We start from the raw sequence: 25,616 nt of genomic DNA, 5'->3' as shown, positions 1-25,616 counted from the left end.
TTAAAAAAGTCAAATTTTTATCAAAAGTCAGATTTTATCAAAAAGTGAAGATTTTTGATATCAGCATGGCTAAGTCAGTGAGCACTTTCTTCTTCTACTCCTGGAAATAATTTAAAAGCAAAGGAGAAAACTGAATGAACAAATAAAAACACCAATAATAACAACCCTACAAGGCCATTTTCATTGGAATTCAGAGGCAAGTAGAATTGTTAGATTTCATACAAAAAGAATCACATGACTAACTTGTTTGCAAGAAGACTGTATGGTAGCAAAAGAATAGAAGTCTTTGCATTGTAAAAAGTCAGCAAACCTGGAACTCCTCCCATATCCTCTTCCACCACAGAATCTTCTTACCAATAACTATTCTTAAAAAACTCATTTAATTACTGCATGCATGCTCAGTCGCTCAGTCGTGTCTGATTCTTTGCAACCCTTTGGCCTGTAGCCCACCAGGCTGCTCTGTCCATGAGATTTTTCAGGCAGGAATATTGGAATGGGTTGCCATTTCCTCCTCGATGAGATCTTCCCCAACTAGGGATCAAACTTGTGTCTCCTGCATTTCCTGCATCACTGGCAGAGTCTCTACCACTGAGCCATTGGGGAAGTCCCCCTTTTAATGACTAGCAATTAAAAGAGACACAAAGAAAGAAACTGGCATAGTGTCAATACAAATAACTAGGAAAAAAAGAGAAAAAAGTAGCAAGATTTATTAAATAGACTAAGTAAATGCTGCCATGAAACAGCTGAAAAAACTTGGCACTTGACTTCAAATAGAACTCTCCCACAGAAAACAATACCAAAAAAAAAAAAAGCAACACTAGAATGTACGCTTAGCTTAAAGGACAGAGATGGTGGTGGTGGTTGTTACTGATTTTATCTCTAGCACCAGCATAACACTGCCAATCATCTGCTACAAAGAAAACATTTTAAACTCTTAACAATATATAGTAACAGCAAAGACACTGAGTAAAAGGAATTCTACATTGCCAGCCAGCCAGAGTGTAAATTGGTAAAACCACCATGGGAAACAGTTCAGCAAAATCTAGTAAAGTTAAAGATATGAATAGATGGCCTAGCAATTATACTCCTAGGAATACACTCTGGAGAATATTTTGCACACGTACACCTGGAGACATATATAAGAATGTACATCATAGAACTGTTGTTACAGTCTAAAACTGGAAATAACCCATATGTCTATCAATGATAGAACAACTAAAGTAGTATAGCTATAAATGTCTCCAAAGGATTCTCCAGGCAAGAATACTGGAAAGGCTTGCCATTTCCTTCTCCATGGGATCTTCCCAACCCAGCAATCGAACCCAGGTCTCCAGCACTGCAGGCAGATTCTTTACTGACTGAGCTAAGAGGGAAGCCCCATACCTATAAATGAAATAGACCAATGAAATGAAAAACTATAATAGGAAAAAAATTTCAATGTCTATTTAAAAGCATAAAAATGAGTGTTTAAATGTATATAAAGTTCAAAACAGAAAAAAATAAACTATACGTATAAGCAACAGTGTATTATGGAATCAAGGAAATATGTAGAAGTAAAATATATGACGCACAAAAATGGGAAGAAATCAGACTATATTATTGTAATGCTCATACACTATATATGATGCATTATTTAAAAACAGATTTTTATAGGTTAAAAATGTGTATCATCACAACATTGTAAATCAACTATATTGCAATAAAATAATTTAAAAATGTGTATCAAAGGTTTCAGAGCAGTCACTTACTATAACAAAAATAAATATAATAAATAAAACAAAAAACTGCTATCAGGAAACAAAAAACAAGGGCAGAAGGGAAAAATCGAAAACAACCAAGAATATGGTAGATTTAAATCCAACACAATCAAGAATTATAGCACATGTATGTGGAAATGACCATCTAATTTAAAGACAGACATTGTCAAGCTGGATATAAAAAAAAAAACAACCAAGACCTATGTTATCTCTAAGAAACCCTCTTTAAAGGTAAAAATATATATGTGCTGTGTGCTAAGTCACTTCAGTCGTGTTCAAGTCTTTGCTACCCTAAGGACTGAAGCCTGCCAGGCTCCTCTATCCATGGGATTATATAAATTGAAGTAAATGGTTGCAAAAAGCTATGCCACACAAACACTAACTAAAAGCTGGAATAGTTATGCAAATATCAGATAATAAACTTAAAGCAAAAATATTATCAGGGATAATCAGGGATATCCTTTTACATAAGGATAAAGGATTCAAATCATCAAGAAAAAAAGAAAGTAACCCTATATATGTGTGTAGTATCTAATGAAAAGAGTTTAAAAATATACTAATAGGCAATAGAAAAAGACAATATATAGACATCAAACTTCAACATTTCCCTCTTAGTAATTGATAGAAAAAGTAAACAGATAATCAGTAGTGATACAGAAACACTGAAACAAAACTAATAAATCAACTTGGTATATTAATAGAACATGGTACTAAACAAAGGCAGATATAGTTCAAATGCAATGAGACACTTATCAAAATACACAATATTTAAGTGTCATAAAAGAAATCTCCACAATTTTTAAGGCTATAATGCTTGAAAATACATTCTGTGACCACAGGGAATGAGATTGGGATTCATACCTAGAAACATAGTTGAAATATCCCCAAATATTTGGCAATTATTTAACACACTTCCATAGTTACACACACACACAATTAGAAAATAATTTGAGTTGAAAAACCTAAAAACAACTTACATATTAAAATGGATGGGACACAGCAAAAGCAGTGATGCTAAAGGAAAGCTATATATTCTATATATAAAGCTATATAGTCTATAAAGAAAAAAAAAGTCTCAAATCAATCATGAAATCTTTCATTCTAAAAAATTAGAAAAATGTGAGAAAGCTGAACCCAAAGCAAGCAGAAGCAAGGATGTATAACAAAAGTTAAGAACAAAAGACAATGAATTGAAAACAGAAAAATATTAGAGAAAATCAATGAAATGAACTGATTCTTTGAAAGGATCAACAAAATTAATAAACTTCTAGTCATAATGATCAAGCAAAAAAAGACACAAATTTCCAACATCAGAAATGAAAAGGGTGACGTCACTGTAGAATCTACAGATATTAAAAAGGGATCATACGGGAATATTATAAATAACTTTATTCAAAGATACATAACTTGAATGAAATTGACAAATACCTTGAAAAAGACAAACTATCAAAGCTCATTCAAGAAAAAATAATCTTAATAGCTATGTATCTATTACACAGAAGAACTATACAAAAAAGATTTTCATGACCCAGATAACCACAATGGTGTGATCACTGACCTAGAGCCAGACATCCTGGGATGCGAAGTCAAGTAGGACTTAGGAAGCATCACTACAAACAAAGCTAGAGGAGGTGATGGAATTCCAGTTGAGCTACTTCAAATCCTAAAAGATGATGCTCTGAAAGTGTTGCATGCAATATGCAGCAGATTTGGAAAACTCAGCAGTGGCCACAGGACTGGAAAAGGTCAGTTTTCATTCCAATCCCAAAGAAAAGCAATGACAAAGAATGCTCAAACTGCCGTACAATTGCACTCATCTCACACACTAGTAAAGTAATGCTCAAAATTCTCCAAGCCAGGCTTCAACAGTATGTGAACCGTGAACTTCCAGATGTTCCAGCTGGATTTAGAAAAGGCAGAGGAACCAGAGATCAAATTATCAACATTGCTGGATCATTGAAAAAGCAAGAGAGTTCCAGAAAAACATCTATTTCTGCTTTACTGACTATGCCAAAGCCTTTGTGTGGATCACAGTAAACTGTGGAAAATTCTAAAACAGATGGGAATACCAGACCACCTGACCTGCCTCCTGAGAAATCTGTATGCAGGTAAAGAAGCCACAGTTAGAACTGGACATGGAACAACAGACTGGTTCCAAATAGGGAAAGGAGTACGTCAAGTTAAATAAGCAGGATGTCAAGGCTGTATATTGTCATCCTGCTTATTTAACTTACATGCAGAGTACATCATGAGAAATGCTAGGCTGGATGAAGCACAAGCTGGAATCAAGATTGCCGGGAGAAATACCAATAACCTCAGATATGCAGATGGCACTACCCTTACGGCAGAAAGTGAAGAACTAAAGAGCCTCTTGATGAAAGCGAAAGAGGAGAGTGAAAAAGTTGGCTAAAACTCAACATTCAGAAAATGAAGATCATGGCATCTGGTCCCATCACTTCATGGCAAATAGGTGGGGAAACAGTGGAAACAGTGACAGATTTCCTCTTCTTGGGCTCTAAAATCACTGCAGATGGTGATTGTAGCCATGAAATTAAAAGACGCTTACTCCTTGGAAGAAAAGTTATGACCCACCTAGACAGCATACTAAAAAGCAGAGACATTACTTTGCCAACCAAGGTCCGCCTAGTTAAAGCTATGGTTTTTCCAGTAGTCGTGTATGGATGTGAGAGTTGGAGTATAAAGAAAGCTGAGTGCCGAAGAATTGATGTTTTTGAACTGTGGTATTAGAAAAGACTCTTGAGAGGCCCTTGGACTGCAAGGAGATCCAACCAGTCCATCCTAAGGGAAATCAGTCCTGAATTGGAAGGACTGATGCTGAAGCTGAAACTTCAATACTTTAGCCACCTGATGCGAAGAACTGACTCATTTGTGAAGACCCTGATGCTGGTAAAGATTGAAGGCAGGAGGAGAAGGGGATGACAGAGGATGAGATGGTTGGATGGCATCGCTGACTCAATGGACATGAGTTTGAGTCAACTCCGGGAGTTGGTGATGGACAGGGAGGCCTGGCGTGCTGCAGTCCATGGGGTCTCAAAGAGTCGGACACGACTGAGTGACTGAACTGAACTGATCTCTTAAAAAATTTTAATTAATATGTAAAAGAAAATTCCACAAAGAAAATTCCAGTCCAGATGGCTTCTCGAGTAAACATTCAAAACGTTTATAAAATTGTTGTTGTTGTTCAGTCGCCCAGTTGTGTCTCTTTGTGACCCCATGGACTGCAGCATGCCAGGCCTCCCTGTCCCTTACCATCTCCCAGAGTTTGCCCAAGTTCATATGCATTGCATCGGTGATGCCGTCCAGCCATCTCATCCTCTGCCACTTTCTTCTTCTGCCTTCAATCTTTCCCAGCACTAAGGACTTTTCCAATGAGTCATCTGTTTGCCTCAGATGACCAAAATACTGGAGCTTCAACTTCAGCATCAGTCCTTCCAGTGAATATACAGGGTTAATCTCCCTTAAGATTGACTGGTTTGATTTCCTTGCCATCCAAGGGAGTTTCGGGAGTCTTCTAAAGCACCACAGTTAAAAGGCATCAGTGTTCTGCCTTCTTTACAGTCTAGCTCTCAGAACCATATGTGACCACTGGGAAGACCACACCCTTGACGATACGGACCTTTGTCAGCAGAGTAACGTCTCTGCTTTTCAACACACTGTCTAGGTTTGTCATCGCTTTCCTGCCAAGAAGCAATTGTCTTCTGATTTCATGGCTGCAGTCACTGTCCATAGTGATTCTGGAGCCCAAGAAAAGGAAATCTGTCACTACTTCCACCTTTTTCCCCTTCTATTTGCCATGCAGTAATGGGGCCAGATGTCACTATCTTAGTTTTTTTAATATTTAGTTTTAAGCTGGCTCTTTCACTCTCCTCCTTCATCCTCATCTAGAGGCTCTTTAGTTCCTCTTTGCTTTCTGCCATTAGAGTGGTATCATCCACATATCTGAGGCTGTTGGTGTTTCTCCCACCTATCTTGATTCTGGCCTTTAATTCATCCAGCCTAGCATTTCTCATGATGTGCTCAGCACATAGGTTAAACAAACGGGGTGGCAGCAGACAGCCCTGCCATACTCCTGTCTCGACCTTGAACCAATCAGTTGTTCCATATAGGGTTCTAACTGTTGCTCCTTGACCCACATACAGGTTTCTCAGGAGACAGATAAGATGGTCTGGTATTCCCATCTCTCTAGGAGCCTTCCACAGTTCGTCATGATCCACACAGTCAAAGGCTTTATTATAGTTGAGAAACAGAGATAGATGTTTTTCTGAAATTCCCTTGCTTTCTCTATAATCCAGTGAATGTTGGCAATTTGATCTCTAGTTCCTTTCCCTTTTCTAAACCCAGCTTGGACATCTGGAAGTTCTTGGTTTGCATAATGCTGAAGCCTACCATGCAAGATTTTAAGCATGATCTTACTATCATGGGAGATGAGTGGAATTGTCCAATGGTTAGCACATTCTTTGGTACTATCCTTCTTGGGAATTGGGATAAGAATTGACCTTTCCCAGTCCTGTTGGCCACTGCTGGGTCTTCCAGATTTGCTGACATAATGAATGCAACACCTTGATAGCACTGTCCTTTAGGGATTTGAATAGTTCTGCTGGAATTTCGCCATATCCACTAGCTTTATTAACAGTGCTCCTTAAGGCCCACTTGACTTCACACTCTAGAATGTCTGACTCTGGGTGACTAACCATATCATCGTAGTAATCCAGTTCATTAAGATCTTTTTTATACAGTTCTTCCATGTATTTTTTCCATTTCTTCTTGATCTCTTCAGTATCTGCTAGGTCTCTACCATTTTTATCCTTTATTGTGCCCATCTTTGGCTGGAATGCTACCTTGATATTTCCAATTTTCCTGAAGATATCTCTAGTCTTTCCCCTTTTGTTGTCTTTTTCTATTATTAAACACTGTTCATTGAAGAAGGCCTTCTTTTCTCTTCTAGCTATTCTTTGAAACTCTGCATTTAATTGGATGTACCTTTCCCTCTTTCCCTTGCTTTTTGCTTCTCTTCATTCTTCCACTATTTGTAAAGCCTCCTCAGTTAACCACTTTGCCTGGTTTTTCTTTTTCTTTGGGATAGTTTTGTTCACCGCCTCCTGTACAATATTATAGGCCTCTGTCCATAGTTCTTCAGGCACATTGTTATCTAGATCTAGTCCCTTGAAACAGTCCCTTATCTATTCGTTACCTCTACTGTGAATTCATACAGCATTTCAGTCATACCTGGCTGGCGTTGTGTTTTTCCCAGTTTTCTTTAGTTTAAGCCTGAATTTTGCTATGAGGAGCTGCTGATCTGAGCCACCGTCAGCTCCATGTCTTGTTTTTGCAGATTGTATACAGCTTCTCCATCTTCGGCTACAAAGAATGTAATCAATTTTACTTTGGTATTGACCATTTGGTGATGTCCATGTGAAAAGTTGTCTCTTCTGTTGTTAAAAAAGAGTATTTGCTATGACTAGTGCATTCTCTTGGCAGAATTCAGCTAGCCTTGCCCTGATTCATTTTATTCTCCAAGGCCAAACTTGGCTGTTTTTCCAGGTATATCTTGACTTCCTACTGTCACATTCCAATCCCCAATGATGAACAGAACATCTTTTTTAGGCGTTAGTTCTAGGAGGTCTTCTAGGTCTTCATAGAACTGATCAACTTCAGCTTCTTTGGCATTGGTGGAAGGAACATAGACTTGGATTACTGTGATGTTGAATGTTTTGCCTTGGAAGTGAACCAAGATCATTCTGTCATTTTTGAGGCTGCACCCAAGTACTGTATTTCAGACTCTTTTGTTGATTGTGAGGGCTACTCCATTTCTTCTATGGGATTCTTGCCCACAGTAGTAGGTATAATGGTCATCCAAATTAAATTTGCCCATTCCCGTCCATTTTAGTTTGCTGATTCCTAAGATGTTGTTTATTCTTACCCTCTCCTGCTTGACCACATCCAATTTTCCTTGATTCATGGACCTAACATTCCAGGTTTCTATACAATACTTTTCTTTGCAGCACTGGATTTTACTTTTGACAGCAGACACATCAACAACTGAGTGTCATATCCACTTTGGCCCAGCCACTTCATTCATTCTGGGGCTACTGGTGATTCTCTTCCATTCTTCCGCAGTAGCAGCATATAGGACACCTTCAGACCTCGGAGACTCATCTTTTGGTGTCCTATCTTTTTGGCCTTTTATACAGTTCAAAGCATTTATAAAATAGTATCAAGGCAGCATTCTGACAAAATAAAAGTAGGAAAATTTTCAAACTCATTTTAGGAGGCTAGCATTACACTGATATCAAATCTAGACAAAGACATTACAAAAACAAACAAACAAACTTTGGATCAATTTCCCTTAGGTGCAAAGGGCAGAAATCCTTTAATTATACTAGAAAATTTAATCAAATGACAAAGATTCTCTCCAAGACCGAACTCTAGTTAGTTCCTTTTGAACTCTTTTTCAATTAGGCCCCATGCCTGTCCAGGTGCTCAACAGCTCCAAATTAGGAAGAATTCTGCTACATCAATTTTAGCCAGAATCCACTACTAGTTATTTGGTCACTCTTGATATCAGACCAAATTCCTCTCCTCCGTATTCCCTCAGGTAATATTGATTATCCTGGCCTGACTTCAGCAAGAGTCGTATTAGGTAAGTTTAACAAAGAATTACCCTTGGTGATTCTTAGTAATTTTTTATCCACTGACTCCCACTCTTCTCCCTGACTATAAATTCCTACTTGTCCAGTCTCACTCCCTACTACAAAACCCTTAGCAGTAGTCTCTATGCCTCTCATGAAAGTTCTGAATAAAGCCTGCCTTATCATATTAAAACTCATCATGAATAATATTTTTAACAACACCAATGAAATGACATCATCAAGACGGCAACATGAACATTCCAGACTTCAGTCTCCCTCACAAAAAAAAGACTAACAAGTAACTCTCCAGAGACAAGACACCTTTATGAAAATCCAAGAACCCAACTGTGAGGCTGATGCATCTCCCTGGACAACAGAAACAAAGCAGAGCTATCTTAAAAGGATTAGAAAAGCAGTCCTTCTTTGACCACATACCCGTCTCCCAGGCTGGCACAGCACTGAACCAAGAGGGTCCCTCTGGGCCTACAGTTTCTCCAGTGAGAAAGGAAAACTCAATATAGGCATCTGGCAACCTAGCACTGTAGGAGGCTTACTAGGAGGCTTACATTTGGGTCTTGCCTCATAGGGATCACTGAGGCAAATCTATTGAGTGCAACCATTGGGTATCAGATAAACAGAGAAGAGGGGTAGAAATTACAGCAAGCAGTGCTTGTATCTTGGCCGACTACATTCCTTCTTGCAGTGGCTCCTGAAAAAGGCAAAAACAAAGAATGTAACAAATAAATAAAGCTTAAGGGATTTATAGGACAATGATAAGAGAAACAGTATCAGATCAGATCAGATCAGATCAGTCGCTCAGTCGAGTCGAACTCTTTGCAACCCCATGAATCGCAGCACGCCAGGCCTCCCTGTCCATCACCAACTCCCGGAGTTCACTTAGACTCATGTCCATCGAGTCAGTGATGCCATCCAGCCAACTCATCCTCTGTCGTCCCCTTCTCCTCCTGCCCACAATCCCTCCCAGCATCAGAGGCTTTTCCAGTGAGTCAACTCTTCACATGAGGTGGCCAAAGTACTGGAGTTTCAGCTTTAGCATCATTCCTTCCAAAGAAATCCCAGGGCTGATCTCCTTCAGAATGGACTGGTTGGATCTCCTTGCAGTCCAAGGGACTCTCAAGAGTCTTCTACAACACCACAGTTCAAAAGCATCAATTCTTCGGCGCTCAGCCTTCTTCACAGTCCAACTCTCACATCCATACATGACCACAGGAAAAACCATAGCCTTGACTAGACGGACCTTTGTTGGCAAAGTAATGTCTCTGCTTTTGAATATGCTATCTAGGTTGGTCATAACTTTCCTTCCAAGGAGTAAGCGTCTTTTAATTTCATGGCTGCAGTCACCATCTGTAGTGATTTTGAAGCCCAGAAAAATAAAGTCTGACACTGTTTCCACTGTTTCCCCATCTATTTCCCATGAAGTGGTGGGACTGGATGCCATGATCTTCGTTTTCTAAGTGTTGAGCTTTAAGCCAACTTTTTCACTCTCCACTTTCACTTTCAAGAGGCTTTGAGTTCCTCTTCACTTTCTGCCATAAGGGTGGTGTCATCTGCATATCTGAGGTTATTGATATTTCTCCTGGCAATCTTGATTCCAGCTTGTGTTTCTTCCAGTCCAGCGTTTCTCATGATGTACTCTGCATATAAGTTAAATAAACAGGGTGACAATATACAGCCTTGACGAACTCCTTTTCCTATTTGGAACCAGTCTGTTGTTCCATTTCCAGTTCTAACTGTTGCTTCCTGACCTGCATACAAATTTCTCAAGTGGCAGATCAGGTGTTCTGGTATTCCCATCTCTTTCAGAATTTCCCACAGTTTATTGTGATCCACACAGTCAAAGGCTTTGGCATAGTCAATAAAGCAGAAATAGATGTTTTTCTGGAACTCTCTTGCTTTTTCTATGATCCAGCAGATGTTGGCAATTTGATCTCTGGTTCCTCTGCCTTTTCTAAAACCAGCTTGAACATCAGGAAGTTCATGGTTCACATATTGCTGAAGCCTGGCTTGGAGAATTTTGAGCATTACTTTACTAGCGTGTGAGATGAGTGCAATTGTGTGGTAATCCCAGAAGGAGATGGGAAAGAAAAAGGGACAGAAGAGTATTTAAAACAAATAATATCCCTTTCCCAAACTTAAGGTGCAAAATGGACATCCAGATACATAGGGCTCAAAGAACCACAAATGGGTTGAACCTTAAAAAGACTGCACTGAGATGCATTATAACTTATTTAACAAAAGTAAAAGACAAAGAGAGACCTTTGAAAGTAAAGAGAAAAGCAACATTGCCAATGATTTTGGCAATGATTTTCTGATATGACATCAAAAGCACATATAAAAAAGCAAAAATAACTAAGTGGGACTACATCACACTAAAAAGCTTCTGCACACTGAATGAAATAGTTAACAAAATGAAAAGGCAACCTACAGACTGTAAAGAGTCTGCCCGCAATGCAGAAGACCAAGGTTCAATCCCTGGGTTGAAAAGACCCCCTGGAGAAAGAAATGGCAACCCACTCCAGTATTCTTTCCTAGAGAATCCCATGGATGGAGGAGCCTGGCAGGCTACAGTCCATGGGGTTGCAAAAAGTCAGACACGACTGAGTGACTAACACTTCTTCATTTTATGTGTCCAAAGGAAATACAATTTCTGTCTCAGAGACATCTACATTCCCATGTTCACTGAAGCATTATTTACAGCTGCCAAAACATGGAAAACAACTTAAGTGTCTGTTAATGGATGAATGGATAAAGAAAATTTGGCATATATATACACTATGGAATACTACTCAGCCATAAAAAGAAGGGAATATCACCAGATGTGATAAATGGGTAAACTTGGAGGGCATTATGCTAAGTGAAATAAGTCCAACAGTGAAAAACAAATACTGTACAATCTCACTTATATGTGGGAGCTGAAAAATCCTGAACTCAAAAACCACCCCTGGTAATTGCCAGGGGTGGGAGTGAAGAGGAAAAGTTAAAATTGTACATAACCTGCTCCTTCTGCCTCTGTAACCCAGCTTGCTCCTTGCAATGTCTAGATCACATAGGTCTCAGAAAGTAGGGACTCACAATACTAGGAACTGGAGCTTATCTCACTCACCTTTGTCTTGCTCTTTGCAATCACCCTAGCCCCTGCAAACCCATAAACCCACTTAATCATGCCTGTCTGGGTATAAAAATCTCTGTAACCTCTTTGTTCAGGGCTCAGAGCTTGGAGTGTTAACTCCTCTGGGCCCCCCAGCATAATAAACCTGAGTTCTCCAACTCTCCAAGTGTGGTGCTTGGTTTCTTGAGTACTTGTTACTGCAACATTTCTGGAGGCCCCAGTCAGATTCCAACCACACTGGCCCCTTGGGCCACTAGACTGGTGGCTCGGCCAGGCTGGAGGCAAGGAACCTGGAGATGAATGTGGCGGTATGCTACCTGAAGGTATTCCAGGTTCTCTTTCAGACTGGTGTTCCAAATCTCCGGACGGCTGAGCCCCGACTGGACTCATTGGAGGGATGGACCAACTCACCAGGAATGGCCACAGGATAAGGTAAGGCTCTGGGGTCGCTCCCCAGGCAGGAACCTACCCCAACGGGTAGAAGAGACTAATCACCTCCTTGGGCTCTCAGGAAGGGAACACTAGATAGGAAGAACTGGGGACTTGGGAGGAAGGGAGGCATTGTAACTGATAACCTCCTTGGGGCTCCCAGGAGGGGAGCAACAGTTAAGGAAACCTGGGGACTCAGGAGAAGGAAGGCATTGTGATAGCCTCTGAATGATTTTGAGTGCGTGATTGCTGACTGAACTGAGTGAGAGAAACTTTTTTTGGAAACTGCAAAGCCAATTCTTTTTGCATATACAGTTAAAAATAACTAGCTTGTTAAAAGGCCTGCCAAGGAAAAAGCTTGAAGTTAACCCTTTCCGTGTCCTTGAGATACACAGCCCACTTTGCCTGAGACCTCAGTCTTGGGCAAATTAGAACTTCATGCAAAGAAAAAAAAGGGGTCAAAGAGATATTTTAAATCTCTAACAGAAAACTATAAGATCTCTGTCTGTCTGTCTGGATTTATGTATGTCTCAGTGTATGTCTTTTTTTTTTCTGATAATATTAAGTTGTAAATGCATTCTAATTTAATTGACCTAAAGAAAATTAAGTGCTTATAAATCAAACAATTCTAAGTACAAGAAAAATTAACCTAAATAAATTTCAGATTCACATAAACCGGGAAATATTCAATATTAAATATCTAGTATTAATGTTTGTTTGCTAATCTAATAAGGAAGTCAGGTGTATGTTTTTAATAAAGAAGATATAAAAAATAAAATTTTATTTTATAAAGGGAAAACAAAGTAGGTCTGACTTACAGGTGGCTGTTACAGAGAGTGATTAAAAGGTTTGTGGAAAGTGGACCCTAAAAAGTCTGTGCACCTAAATGAGTTTAAAGTAAGCTGGTACAAAACTTGAATTTGGCCTTACTCTCTGTTAACAGGACATACTTTCTTCAGATGTTGAACTACTTTCAATAATAGATTTAGGTTTCTTTACCTCTTAATTGATCTGTTCTAAATTTACCTTTAAAATCTTTTGTTAACTTTGACTAAGTGAATAACTATTGTGTCTTATATGATTCTACCTGACTGTTATAAACCCTTTTGATATTTATTGATAAAACTTCCTAAACAACTTGACTTGTAGATAAATTTGGGATGCTTCAGAGGGCCCCTGAGACATCCCAAAGAGCTATTAAGCTACCTGGGTTCATTGGACATGTTAAATTACATGGGAAGTACTGTTGAAGTGAAGTGAAATTTGCTCAGTTGTGTCCGACTCTTTGCGATCCCATGGACTATACAGCCCATGGAAGTCTCCAGGCCAGAATACTGGACTGGATAGCCTTTCCCTTCTCCAGGGGATCTTCCCAACCCAGGGATCAAACCCAGGTCTCCTGCATTGCAGCCAGATTCTTTACTAGCTGAGCCACAAAGGAAGTACTGTTGAAGGGGTAATAAATCATTTCAGATTATACTGTATGGTTGATGTTACTAATATAGGTATCCTAAAATTGTGTAAAATTCATATAGATCTGATATGTCCTGATAAAATATGGTCAATTATAATTCTAGTTATCATATTAAAATGTTATGACCAGGTTTCTTTGTCAATTGCTATAGAATCGGATTTTAAACATGCTTTCTATGGTTTTATTCTCATGCCTTTAAAAAAATACTGCTAGTTCTTCAAGATTTATAGAATAGAGTTTCTAAGATTAAGCAAATAAACAAATTTTATTATTAACAGTAAGCCGGTACCAGACTGGAATTTGGTCTTCTTTCTATTTAGAGAACAAAGTTCTTAGAATGCAGCTTTCAATAACAGATTATGAATTTCTTTGCCTAAAAATTTAAGTGAGTTATATTTGTTTTTAAAATCTTTGTTACTTTGATAAAGTAAATAAACATCATTTAAGATTATGGTACATGTAGACAAAGTTCATTCTGCTTCAACAACAAAAAAACCCTCACAGTTAGACTTTTGCTATCCTGATGTCCTTAAAACATGGCAATAGTCTGCTCCTAAATCAGGAAATTAAAAATAGATAAACAGCAGCTCAAAATCAAAGAGCCAGGGCTAGGGGAAATCCAAGATGACCTCTTGGCTTTTCCCAGCTCCCTGACAGACTTCATTTTTATTTGATGGGTTAAAGCCTTACCTGGCTACAGTGTTAATGCCCTCACAGTGAGTTCTCCAAAAAAATAAAAAGAAAAATGTTTCACTGAATATTAAGTCTAGTTTTGTTAATTAAGGTCTGTGCTTCTAAGACTCACTTCTGAGATAGTTCCTTGTTATGTTATATTGCCAAAAGTTTTAATTAAGTTATTAAAAAGGACACTCTAAGATTGTTTCTAAAAGCTTATCTCAATAACCAGTCTTTGCATAAAGATCAGATGTTCCATGATATACAACCAGGAGATGAAAACTTGGCTATAATCATTTAACTGAGTCAAATGAGCTGGGGTACACCAGGCTATACCCAGTGAAAATTCTTGACTTAAATTCTTGCTTGTGACCTTACTAATAACTGCTAACTATATTATTTTCTATGTAGCTTGCTTCAGAAGATTATCTCTTATGTTACCAAATGTGTGACTAAGCCTGTGATAAAATGCTGATATGCAGTTTCATATGAGATCAATAATTGCAATAATGTAACTCTAGATATGGATAGAAACAACAAGAGAAAATATTTTCCTGGACCAAGAGGCTAGTAAGACAGATATGGTCCAGAGACTTTTGCTATTTGCAAGGCCTGGTCTAGTGACAACACATTGAGTGGCCTTTCAATGGAATCTTTGTTAGATCTGGGAATGAGCCTTCCCAGCTAAGTGGGACAGAATGACCATGAAAAGCCCAAAAAATATGGCCAAATATGTGGCTATGAAGGGACCTTGCTGACTGGAAGGTGGCCCTTGCCAGCTGCCTCTACAAAGATTAAATCATGACCACTACAAAATGCTGACCTTCAACACACCCTTGAAAGGAGTTCAGGATGGAGTCAAAAAATAAGGCACTCTATGCTCTGGGAAAAACCCAGAAAACAGGCCTTCAGATAAGTCAGATGTTTTTAGGTAAAGATTTTTATGAGTCCAAATTCTTGCATCTTCTCATGCCTAGAGAAGCACTAATGTCACAAACCAATATCTGGACCCGGTTCTCCTGGCTAGCCCCACAACAGCTTTCCTAAGCCTATTAATCTTTGGGCTATATATCTTTAACTTTCTTGTTAAGTTTGTTTCTCCAAGTAGTAGTACAACAAGAATATCCATCCACCCAGCCAACACCCAGACAATGCTAGAACAAGCTGCCTTATCACTCTGTGGGCTCTCCTCTCCCTCCATAAATGCACCCTGAGGTCCTCAGGCTATTCTCCCTTTGAGATCTTATACAGGAGACCACCCCCAGTAATAGAAAAGCTCAAGGGAGACCACCAACAACTAGCTGACCTGGAGATGTCCTGACACCTACAGGCCCTGGAAAACTTCAGCCATATCGCCCAAGAAACCTTAAAAAGGATACCCATTCCTTTGGGCAACTGGGTTTATCCCTATCGGTCAGGAGATGAGATATGGGTTAAAGATTAAAAGAAGGAACCACTTCAGCCAGTTTGAACAGGCCCTCACATGGTCATCCTGGCAACCCTTACTGCTGTTAAAGTTACAGATGTCATCCCTTAGAGTCACTACACCAGAGTCAAGAAATCTGCAGCTTCCTTGATGAGGACACCTGGAAAACAGTTTGGGACCCCAAAAAACCTTCTCAAGGTCTGGTTCCAAAGACAACAGCCCTCACCCATGAAGGATGCTGAGCCCTGCTCTAGTCACTCCAGAAGCTGACTAGTCAATGCACAGCAGAAGCTTGAGGACTCTTCAGCCTTGCTCCAGCCACACTCTGGCAGCTTGCTGGTCAATGCATGGCAGAAGTTTGAGGATTTTGCTATCAAAATATCAATGGATTTTCATTGTCAACTCTGGTCTCTATCCCTAATCAGTATTATCGCTGTGCTTTTCATTACAGGACCAACTAGACTCCCTGGCTGAGGTGGTTTTACAGAATAGGAAAGGGCTAGACCTATGACACCACCCTTATGGCAGAAAGTAAAGAGGAACTAAAAAGCCTCTTGATGAAAGTGAAAGAGGAGAGTGAAAAAGTTGGCTTAAAGCTCAACACCTGAAAACTAAGATCATGGCATCTGGTCCCATCACTTCATGGCAAATAGATGAGGAAACAGTGGAAACAGTGTCAGACTTTATTTTTGGGGGCTCCAAAATCACTGCAGATGGTGACTGCAGCCATGAAATTAAAAGACGCCTACTCCTTGGAAGGAAAGTTATGACCAACCTAGATAGCATATTCAAAAGCAGAGACATTACTTTGCCAACAAAGGTTCGTCTAGTCAAGGCTATGGTTTTTCCTGTGGTCATGTATGGATGTGAGAGTTGGACTGTGAAGAAGGCTGAGCACCGAAGAATTGATGCTTTTGAACTGGGGTGTTGGAGAAGACTCTTGAGAGTCCCTTGGACCGCAAGGAGATCCAATCAGGCCATTCTAAAGGAAATCACTCCTGGGTGTTCATTGGAAGGACTGATGCTGAAGCTGAAACTCCAATACTTTGGCCACCTGATGCGAAGAGTTGACTCATTGGAAAAGACCCTGATGCTGGGAGGGATTGGGGGCAGGAGGAGAAGGGGACGACAGAGAATGAGATGGCTGAATGGCATCACCGACTCGATGGACAAGAGTTTGGGTGAACTCTGGGAGTTGGTGATGGACAGGGAAGCCTGGCATGCTACGATTCATGGGGTCACAAAGAGTCAGACACAACTGAGAGACTGAACTGAACTGAACTGAGACCTACTGACAGCTGAAAAGAGACGACTCTATCTCTTCTTAATTGAAGAATGCTGTAAACCAATCAGAAATAGTCAAGGGCAAGGCCCAACCGCTAAGGGAATAAATCATAAAAAGAGAGAAACTAGCTAATTTCTGGGGTAATTAGAACAATATCTGGAGCTGGGCATTGTGGCTTCTCCCTTTAACAGGTCCTCTCTTCATGTTCTTTGCAGTGCTCTTCTGTGGTCCTTGTATTCTCAATGTAATTGTCAGTTCATAACCTCTTGGATTAAATCCATAAAGTTACAAATGGTAATAGCTCAATATAGCCCCCTAAACGATGGGGAGCTCTGAATGTCCTACCAAAACATGAGATGATGCTTTCTACAATAAGTGATAGAAGCATCAAGAGGGGGTAATTAAAAGGAAAAATTAAAATTTTACATAACTTCCTGCTCCTTATGCATCTGTAACCCAGCTTGCTCCTTGCAAAGTCTAGATCACGTAGGTCTCAGAAAGTAGGGACTCACAATACTAGGAACTGGAGCTTATCTCACTCACCCTTGTTCTGCTCTTTGCAATCACCCTAGCCCCCGCAAACCCGCAAACCCATTTAATCATGCCTGTCCATGTATAAAAAACTCTGTAACCCCTTTGTTTGGGGCTCAGAGTTTGGAGTGTTAACTCCTCTGGGCCCCCCAGCATAATAGACCTGAGTTCTCCCACTCTCCAAGTGTGGTGCCTGGTTTCTCGAGTACTGGTTTCTACAACAGAATGGGTAAAGGGGTCAAAAGGTACAAACCAGGGATCCAAAATACATCAGGTGACTATAATTAACAATGCTACAATGTATACTTGAAAGTTGTTAAGACAGTAGATCTTAGGGACTTTCCAGGCAGTCCACTGATTAAGACTTCATGTTTCCAATGTAGGAGGTGCAGGTTTGATCCTGAGTTGAGGAACTAACATTCTACATGCTACAAGGTGCAGCCAAAAAAACAAAACATCTTAAAAATTCCCATCATACAAAAAATCTATATGAGGTGATGGATATATTAACTAACCTTATGGTGGTAACTGTTTCATATATATATGTATATATATATATGAACATATATATGTGAATATTATACATATATAAAAGCATCACACTGTATAACTTAAACCTACACAATATTACATACCAGTTATAGCTTAATAAAGCTAGAAATTAAAAGACAAGCAGCAACATGAAATAAAATAAAGATCATGACAATTAACTATTTGCTCCTGTAAGGCACATATGATTCAACATTTGAAAATAAACTGATGTAATTCAACAGATTAACAATAAAAAAGACAAAAACCATATGATTATCTCAATGCATGCTAAAAAGCATTAGTTCATTATTCATTCATTATAAAAATTTTCAGAGAGGTAGCACGAGAAATGAATCTCTTCAACCTAAACAGGAGCATCTGTAAAAATTCTACAGGTAATCGCATACTAAATGGTGAAACACTGAAGGCTTCTTCCTAAGATCTGGAAAAGGCAAAGATGTCTGTCTGCTCTCACAAGTGTATTCAACACTGTACTAGAGAACTTAGCTCATGCAACATGTAAAGAAAAATAAACAAAAAGCAAACAGATTGCAAAAAAGAAATAAAATTGTCATTATGCACAGATGGTATAATCATTTATAGAAAACCTCAAAGAATCTACAAATAATATTAGAATTAGTAAGTAGCAAGTCACATGATATAAGTTCAATAGACACAAATCAATTCTATATAATAGAAATAACTAGAAATTGAAGTTTTATAATTATCATTTACAATAGCATAAAAAGTCAAATATACATGGATAGTCTAACAAAATATTTATAAGCCTGTACACAGAAGACTACAAAATATTTCTGAGCGACATCAAAGAAGACTCAATTAAATGAAATTAATTATACACCATCTTCATGGATGGGCGTTCTCAATATTGCTAAGATATAAATCATCCCCAAATTGACCTACATATTCAATGCAATCAAAACCTCAGCAAGAAGTCTACAGAAATTTATAAGGTGTTTCTGAGATTTACCATGTAAAAGCAAAGGATCTAAAATAGAAAACTAGTTTTGAAAATTTAGGCAAATGCAAATTAAAACCACAATAAGATACCATTACATATCTTTTAACATGGCTGAAGTTTTTAAATTTAATAATACCAAGTGCTAAACAGAATACAGAGAAACTATAATTCTCTTACAATGCTGGTGAGAATAACAAAATGTATAGCTACTTTGAAAACAGTCTGGCAGTTTCTTGTAACATTAAACACATACCATATGACTCAGCAATCCTGCTTCTAGGAATTTACCCAAGAGAAAGGAAAGCATCTCTTTCTACAAAGAGTAATCCATGAATATTTATAGCAGCCTTATTTATAAAGCCAAAAACCAGAAACAATTCAAATGTCACCAATTGTTAAATGGATAAATAAGTTATGGTACATCTATACAAAGGAAGACTACTCAGCAACAAAGAAAACTGAACTACTGATACATGCAATAACAAGGAAGAATCTCAAAATCATTACACTAAGTAAAATAAATCCAGATGCTACAGGTCTTCCTACTAGAGGATAATCAGAAAAAAGCAGTATTAATCAGAATGGAAATCATATCAGTGGTTACCAGAATTTAGAGGTTGAAGAGGAATGACTATGTAAGAGATTTTATAGAGACTAGGGAAGACGAAGAGCTATTGATCACGGTAGTGGTAACCTGGTTGTATATAAAGAAACTCATTTAAATGTATATTTTTAAGTGAATTTTACTGTATATGAACTATAGCTTAAAAAAGCCTAACCTATAAAAAAAATTCAGTGTTTAGAAATGCATTTATATTAATAAAGAAAGTGAAGAGATGATTACTGTGAAAGTCAGGTCAACAGTTACCTAGGAAGAGGAGAACTGAGTGCTTCTGGAGCGCTGACAAAACTGTTTGGTGCTTTGGGTAAAGCCACAAGACTGTATGCTTCATAATTCTTTTTTAAACTCTGTATTTATATTTTGTGGGCTTTTCTTTAAGCATATTTTAATAACAATAAAGCATTTTGGGGTTTTTCTTTAAGCATGTTTTAATAACAATAAAGCATTTTAAAGTTAAAAAACAACCAAATATTTCTGTCATTTATTCATAAAACCTTATGAGGTAGTTCTTCCACTTTTGATAATAAGGTTCAATTATTCCAGGGTTTTCCCACAGAAAATAACTATAAAACTTACACAAATTTCAAAAAGCAACTCCTTGAAGACACCAAAGTGTGGAAGAAATAAACCAACCAAACAAACAGAACGTAGAGGGTATATATATATATGCTCAGAGAGAAGAGAAGAGAGCTACATGAAATTAAGTTTATCACTTTTAGAGCTTTTAGTCTGAGGCTAAGTATAACATTCAGTTCAGTTCAGTTCAGTTGCTCAGTCATGTCTGACTCTGCGACCCCATGGACTGCAGCACACCAGGCCTCCCTGTCCATCACCAACTCCCGGAGTTTACTCAAACTGATGTCCATTGAGTCGGTGATGCCATCCAACCATCTCATCCTCTGTTGTCCCCTTCTCCTCCAGCCTTCAATCTTTTCCAGCATCAGGGTCTTTTCATTTTTTTTTTTTAATTTTATTTTATTTTTAAACCTGAAACACTGTATTAGTTTTGCCAAACATCAAAACGAATCCGAATGAATATTCAGGACTGATTTCCTTTAGGATGGACTGGTTGGATCTCCTTACAGTCCAAGGGACTCTCAAGAGTCTTCTCCAACACCACAATTCAAAAGCATCAATTCTTTGGCACAAGTATAACATAGCGGAAAACAAAGGTCTCCCTGGTTAAAGGAACCAAAAAATTGAAGCCATGGAGCCATGGCTGTTGAGTGTGGGGGAATTCCAGAAAGGAAATAGAGAAGAGATCCCCCAGTTTTTTTGGCCACGTCTCTGACTGACAGCTGAACCATACATGTGGAACACTCATTCACAGCAGCTCAGCTAAAGACAAAAGATCTGAATTGAAACTGGAACCACTAGGCAAGAAAAACAGCCTTGCAGTTCAGTTCCAAATAAGTTAATTGCCTATCAAAACAAAAGTAACACACTCATTGCAGAATCTCCACATCTGTCGTGTAACTATTGGGTACTAACTATATGCCAGGCATTATGCTACATTCTGGGAGTATACCAGTAAGCAAGTTAAAGTTCTTGCCCTCGTGGAGGCTATAGTCAAATGGAAAAGAGAGCCATAAAAGTACAACAGAACTTAGTAAATGTTTTAATAGGAGAAAAAAAGGGAATATGTCATTGAAACACCTAATGCAAAGTAAATAGGACTTTCTAGAAGTTTTAACCAGCCAAATCCAAAGGAGTGGAGTATTCTGGGCAAATTCTAGAGGTAAAACAGATGGCACACTTAATAACTAAAACAAGTTGAGTATAGTTGCTGCATATATAGTAAGAAAAGAATGACAAGAGACACCAGTGAGTATAGCAGGGTCCAAAGTGTCTTAAAGAACCAAGCTAATAAGTCTGAACTTAACCAGGAACAACTAGAAATCTGTTAAAGATTTTCAAGCAGAGAAGTGAAGTATTTCCAATTTTCTTTTAAAAAAGCTATTTTAATGGCTGAACAGACAGTTCTATAGACTGTTGAACAGTCAGACTGAAGAAAGGTAAGACTGGAGCCAGAAAGACAAGTATAGAAGCTATTTCAGAATTCCAAATGAAAAATAACTTTATTTAGCTTAATAAAAGCACAAGGGCAGGAGGAGGCATGTACAATATATTTAAGAAGCTGAATTGATTGTACATAAAGAAAGTTACATAGTAGTGTTGGAAAGAAATATTGTGAATCTAACTGTGGGCATATTGAACTATAGATCTTTTTAAAAAATAAAAATGGAAATATTTAGCATTCAGGTAGATAGACCTAGAGTTTTGAGAGTGAGATCTGAAGCAGAGATAAAGATTTGCGTTTCATTAGCTCACAGGGAAAATTGATGCCTCAGGTATTAATGTCTAATCCTGGTAGATTAAAAAATGGTAGACATTTTAAACAAAAGAAAAGAAAAGAAAATCAATGGATTAGGGTAAGTTTTATATTGAAATTCCTAATTTCAACAGAAACAATTTATAGCTCAGTGAATTTCTGCTTATATATGATATATAAGCAGTGTATACAGTAACAATACAGCTTTCTCATCTAAGAAACAGAATGATTCTAATTCTCAGATGAGCCTGGAGGCCTAGATGAGTTGTGAAAACTAGGAGAAAGTTTTTTATAACAACCTAATCTAAATAACTTTAAGAAAAATATGTTTGGTTTTCATGAAGGGATTCTTTTCATACTTAAGGTAAAAGCATCCACATAATTTTCTTTTCCTCTTTAGAATTTAAGTGTCTACAAAGAGGTGGGGAAGGGTAAACAAATGTCAATTAAATACAGTTTTTCACACAACTGATATTGTCTTTCAATTTAATGAAGCACCAAAAAGTAACAGAAAACACAGAAAGAAGCAACTGAAAAATACATACATGCTAAAAAAAAGTAGAATATTTAATTTCAAACTTACCTTGCTCCTAAATTTTCAATGGTTATATATTCATCCTTTCTCACAACTTCAAACTGCAAGTGATGGGAAAAAAAAAGCCCTAAAGTAGTTCAATTTTCAAAATTCTTTAGTGTTACTTCTTAGCTTTAATGTTTGAAAGAAGACAGTGAGAATGAAACTATAGTGAATATACAACAAATAAAACAGAAGAAACAAGCTATAAACAATCTTAGTCAAATAGTAGAGCTGATCTCAAAAACCAGTTCTACTTTATATGGCCATAGGATTTAAATGCCAAATCTAAAAGAGAAGATCATACCTAAACATAATACATATATACATTTTTTAAATTTTGGTTTACTTACGGATAAACTAAAAAATCAAGAAGATATTTTATTAAAATGAAATAGCAAAACCAAGACTATAAAGGGTTCAGAAACTCTGAAATTTTTTTTAACCATATGTGGAACAGAATTAGATTATCATCCTCTGTGCATGATAGACTTTCATCACTGGTCATGGCCTGTTTTGTCAGTTTCTGTGTGTGTGTGTGTTTTATTTTTTAATTTTTTTTTACTTTTAAGTACCACTTAAATACTACTTTAGAGAAATCAACACAACAAAATGTTAGAGAGCTTAGTCACCATCAAAGAGAATATGACTAGGCTACTATTATTATAATTCCCAAATCTGTTCCAAGTCAAAAACATCATTCCAGTGAAGGAAAGCAAGAAAAACAAGAGAAGATACTCACCAAAATTTTGACAATTCCAGGTACCTCACATTGCAGCATCCTTACCATGTCACCCGTACATCCTTCCTTTAAACATTTTTTTCCACTAAAACTCTATAAATTTTATCAATAGAAAACAACAATAAATTATCAATAGATAAAATAATACGAACAATAAAAATAGAAAAAACCCACTGATGTGCAAAACTGATTATATTTATATAAAGTTAGAAGCAAATATTGCTAAACAGTAAAACAAAAGATGTGAACAAACACTTGAGAGTTAGCTGTTCAAAGAGAGTCCATTACTTGTACCAATGGATTTCCTATTTAAAATGTATGATCACACTTTTCTCTCTCATTTCTATTAATATTTCAAAATCTTTACATAGTTACATTATAAACTAAAATGACTTTGCTGCTCCCAGTGAAAGCAACTTCAAGCAAAATATACAAATTAAATAAGTGCAAAAAGAAATACTGAATTTTTATTAGATAAGTGAAGATTTCAGTGGAAAAGAAAGAATAAAAATTTGAGTCCTCTGATCCTGATCTTGCCATTTCCTCTGGTTAACTTACTTAGTTTTCTTTTACTTGTCTTTCTAAAGTTGAGCAATACCAATTGCCCTAACCATCAAAGAAAGTGAAAAGTATTTACATACTGCTTAAAAAATGAATAACTGTGCCTTATATAATGATTTTTACAATGTACAATACAAGTTTATCTGTTAATCTTCACAACCTTATAAAGTAGGTATTACTATCCTCACTTTATGACTTAGAAAAATGAGTTTCAGCCTAGTGTAAAAAAAAAACCCAGTAAGTGGCTCAATCTGGACTAGAACTCAGAACACTCAACACCATATACAATTGCTTTATAAGTATTTTCTGTGGTTTGCACAATGTAAACACTTTAGAATTAAACATTATAGACCCAACTTATGGCTATTACCTCATTAAAGAGTAAAGAGTAAGTAACAGACTCAGGCAATCAATTTCTATTTTAATTTCAGTGGAAAAAATTCAATTTAGTTATATGATTTTAGGCAAATATAAATAATACAAATGTATTTTGAAGGTTTTCTGTTGGTGTTTTTTTTTTTTCTGTTTTTTTTTTTTTTTGCCACACCGTGCAGCTTGTGGGATCTTAGTTCCCTAAGCAGAGATTGAAGCCAAGGCCTGGCAGTGAAAGAACCAAGCCCCAACCACTGGACTGCCAGGGAATTCCCAATAACACAAATATATTTTTGAAGACTATAAAATGTATCACTGTTCTCTACCTTTAAAACTACACAGTTGTCCTTTCTTTTTATTAAACAATTCTATTCTTTGATTTTATGTCCTTTATGTGAATTTCCTACAAAGACCTGTTTAATAAACGGTAATGATGACCAAATAGTGAAGAGAAAAGTATCAGAGAGAATAGGGAAAGAAAAATGGAGCGAGAAAGGAAGAGGAAGGATGTAAACAGAAAGGAATGAAGGGGAAAGAATAAAAAAGCAGGAAAGAGTAGAAGAGGATATGCTCTAGTAAAGTTTTAAAGGAAGTACAAATATAATACCTGATCATTTTCACCTGGATATTTTAAATTCTTGAACTTTTTCCAACAAATTTTATGGAAGTAAACACAGCAGCTCTTACTGCACATTAACTGAAAAAATCCCTGGAAAAGAGTAAAAGCTGTTGATAAGAAATCATGTAGATAAAGAAAATATCACCTTAAGTTACTTTTTATTATTCTATAACTAGATGAGCTTGGCATTGAGAATTTATCAACAGATCACTGGTAATCAAAGAACTATAAAAATCACTTTTATATCATTAAAGACAAAAAACAGGCAATAATTTGAATAAGTTAATATTTTTCATATGCTGTATACAACATCTTGTTGATATACAACAAAATATCAGAAACTCAGTGAGTGACCTTTGTAGCCGAACATGCTATCTGCCCCACTTTATCAGAACTTTTATATTTCTCTTTTCCTTCAGCCCCAATTCCATAGCATTAGTCCCTAAAACTTCTTTGTCATCAATCACCAGACCTTAGATTGGTGATAAACAGCTCCTGAGCTACTGTACTTGTGAATATTACAAAAGCACTAGCAAAGCCAATTCATTTTTTTTTAATTTATTATTGAAGGATAATTGCTTTACAGAATTTTGTTGTTTTCTGTCAAACCTCAACATGAATCAGCCACAGGTATACATATATCCCCTCCCTTTTGAACCTCCTTCCCATCTCCCGCCCCACATCACCCCTCTAGATTGATACAGAGCCCCCGTATGGGTTTCCTGAGCCATACAGCAGAGTGAAGTAATTCAGAAAGAGAAAGATAAATATCATATTCTAATGTGTATATACAGAATCTAGAAAAATGGTACTGAAGAATTTATTTACAGGGCAGCAATGGAGAAACAGACATAGAGAATAGACTTATGGACATAAGAGGGGAGGAGAGGGTGAGATGTATGGAAAGAGTAACATGGAAACTTA

General features: G+C 37.4%; 1 protein-coding gene across 11 annotated transcripts in view; it reads right to left on the bottom strand.

The window, feature by feature from the left end:
- DZIP3 (DAZ interacting zinc finger protein 3) overlaps window positions 1-25,616 on the bottom strand; it is a 125,594-nt gene that overhangs the window by 56,155 nt on the left and 43,823 nt on the right. For all 11 annotated transcript variants that reach the window (XM_055568098.1, XM_055568103.1, XM_055568105.1 and 8 more), the window contains 3 exons: window positions 24,681-24,782; window positions 23,141-23,233; window positions 22,408-22,460 (listed from right to left, as the gene is read on the bottom strand). In XM_055568098.1, coding sequence (XP_055424073.1) covers window positions 22,408-22,460; window positions 23,141-23,233; window positions 24,681-24,782 — 248 coding nt within the window. The remainder of the gene's footprint in view (window positions 1-22,407; window positions 22,461-23,140; window positions 23,234-24,680; window positions 24,783-25,616) is intronic.

This window comes from Bubalus kerabau, chromosome 2 (assembly GCF_029407905.1).
Source record: "Bubalus kerabau isolate K-KA32 ecotype Philippines breed swamp buffalo chromosome 2, PCC_UOA_SB_1v2, whole genome shotgun sequence".
In the NCBI taxonomy this organism is placed as follows: domain Eukaryota; kingdom Metazoa; phylum Chordata; class Mammalia; order Artiodactyla; family Bovidae; genus Bubalus; species Bubalus kerabau.
This window is presented reverse-complemented; position numbering and strand designations above follow the sequence as displayed.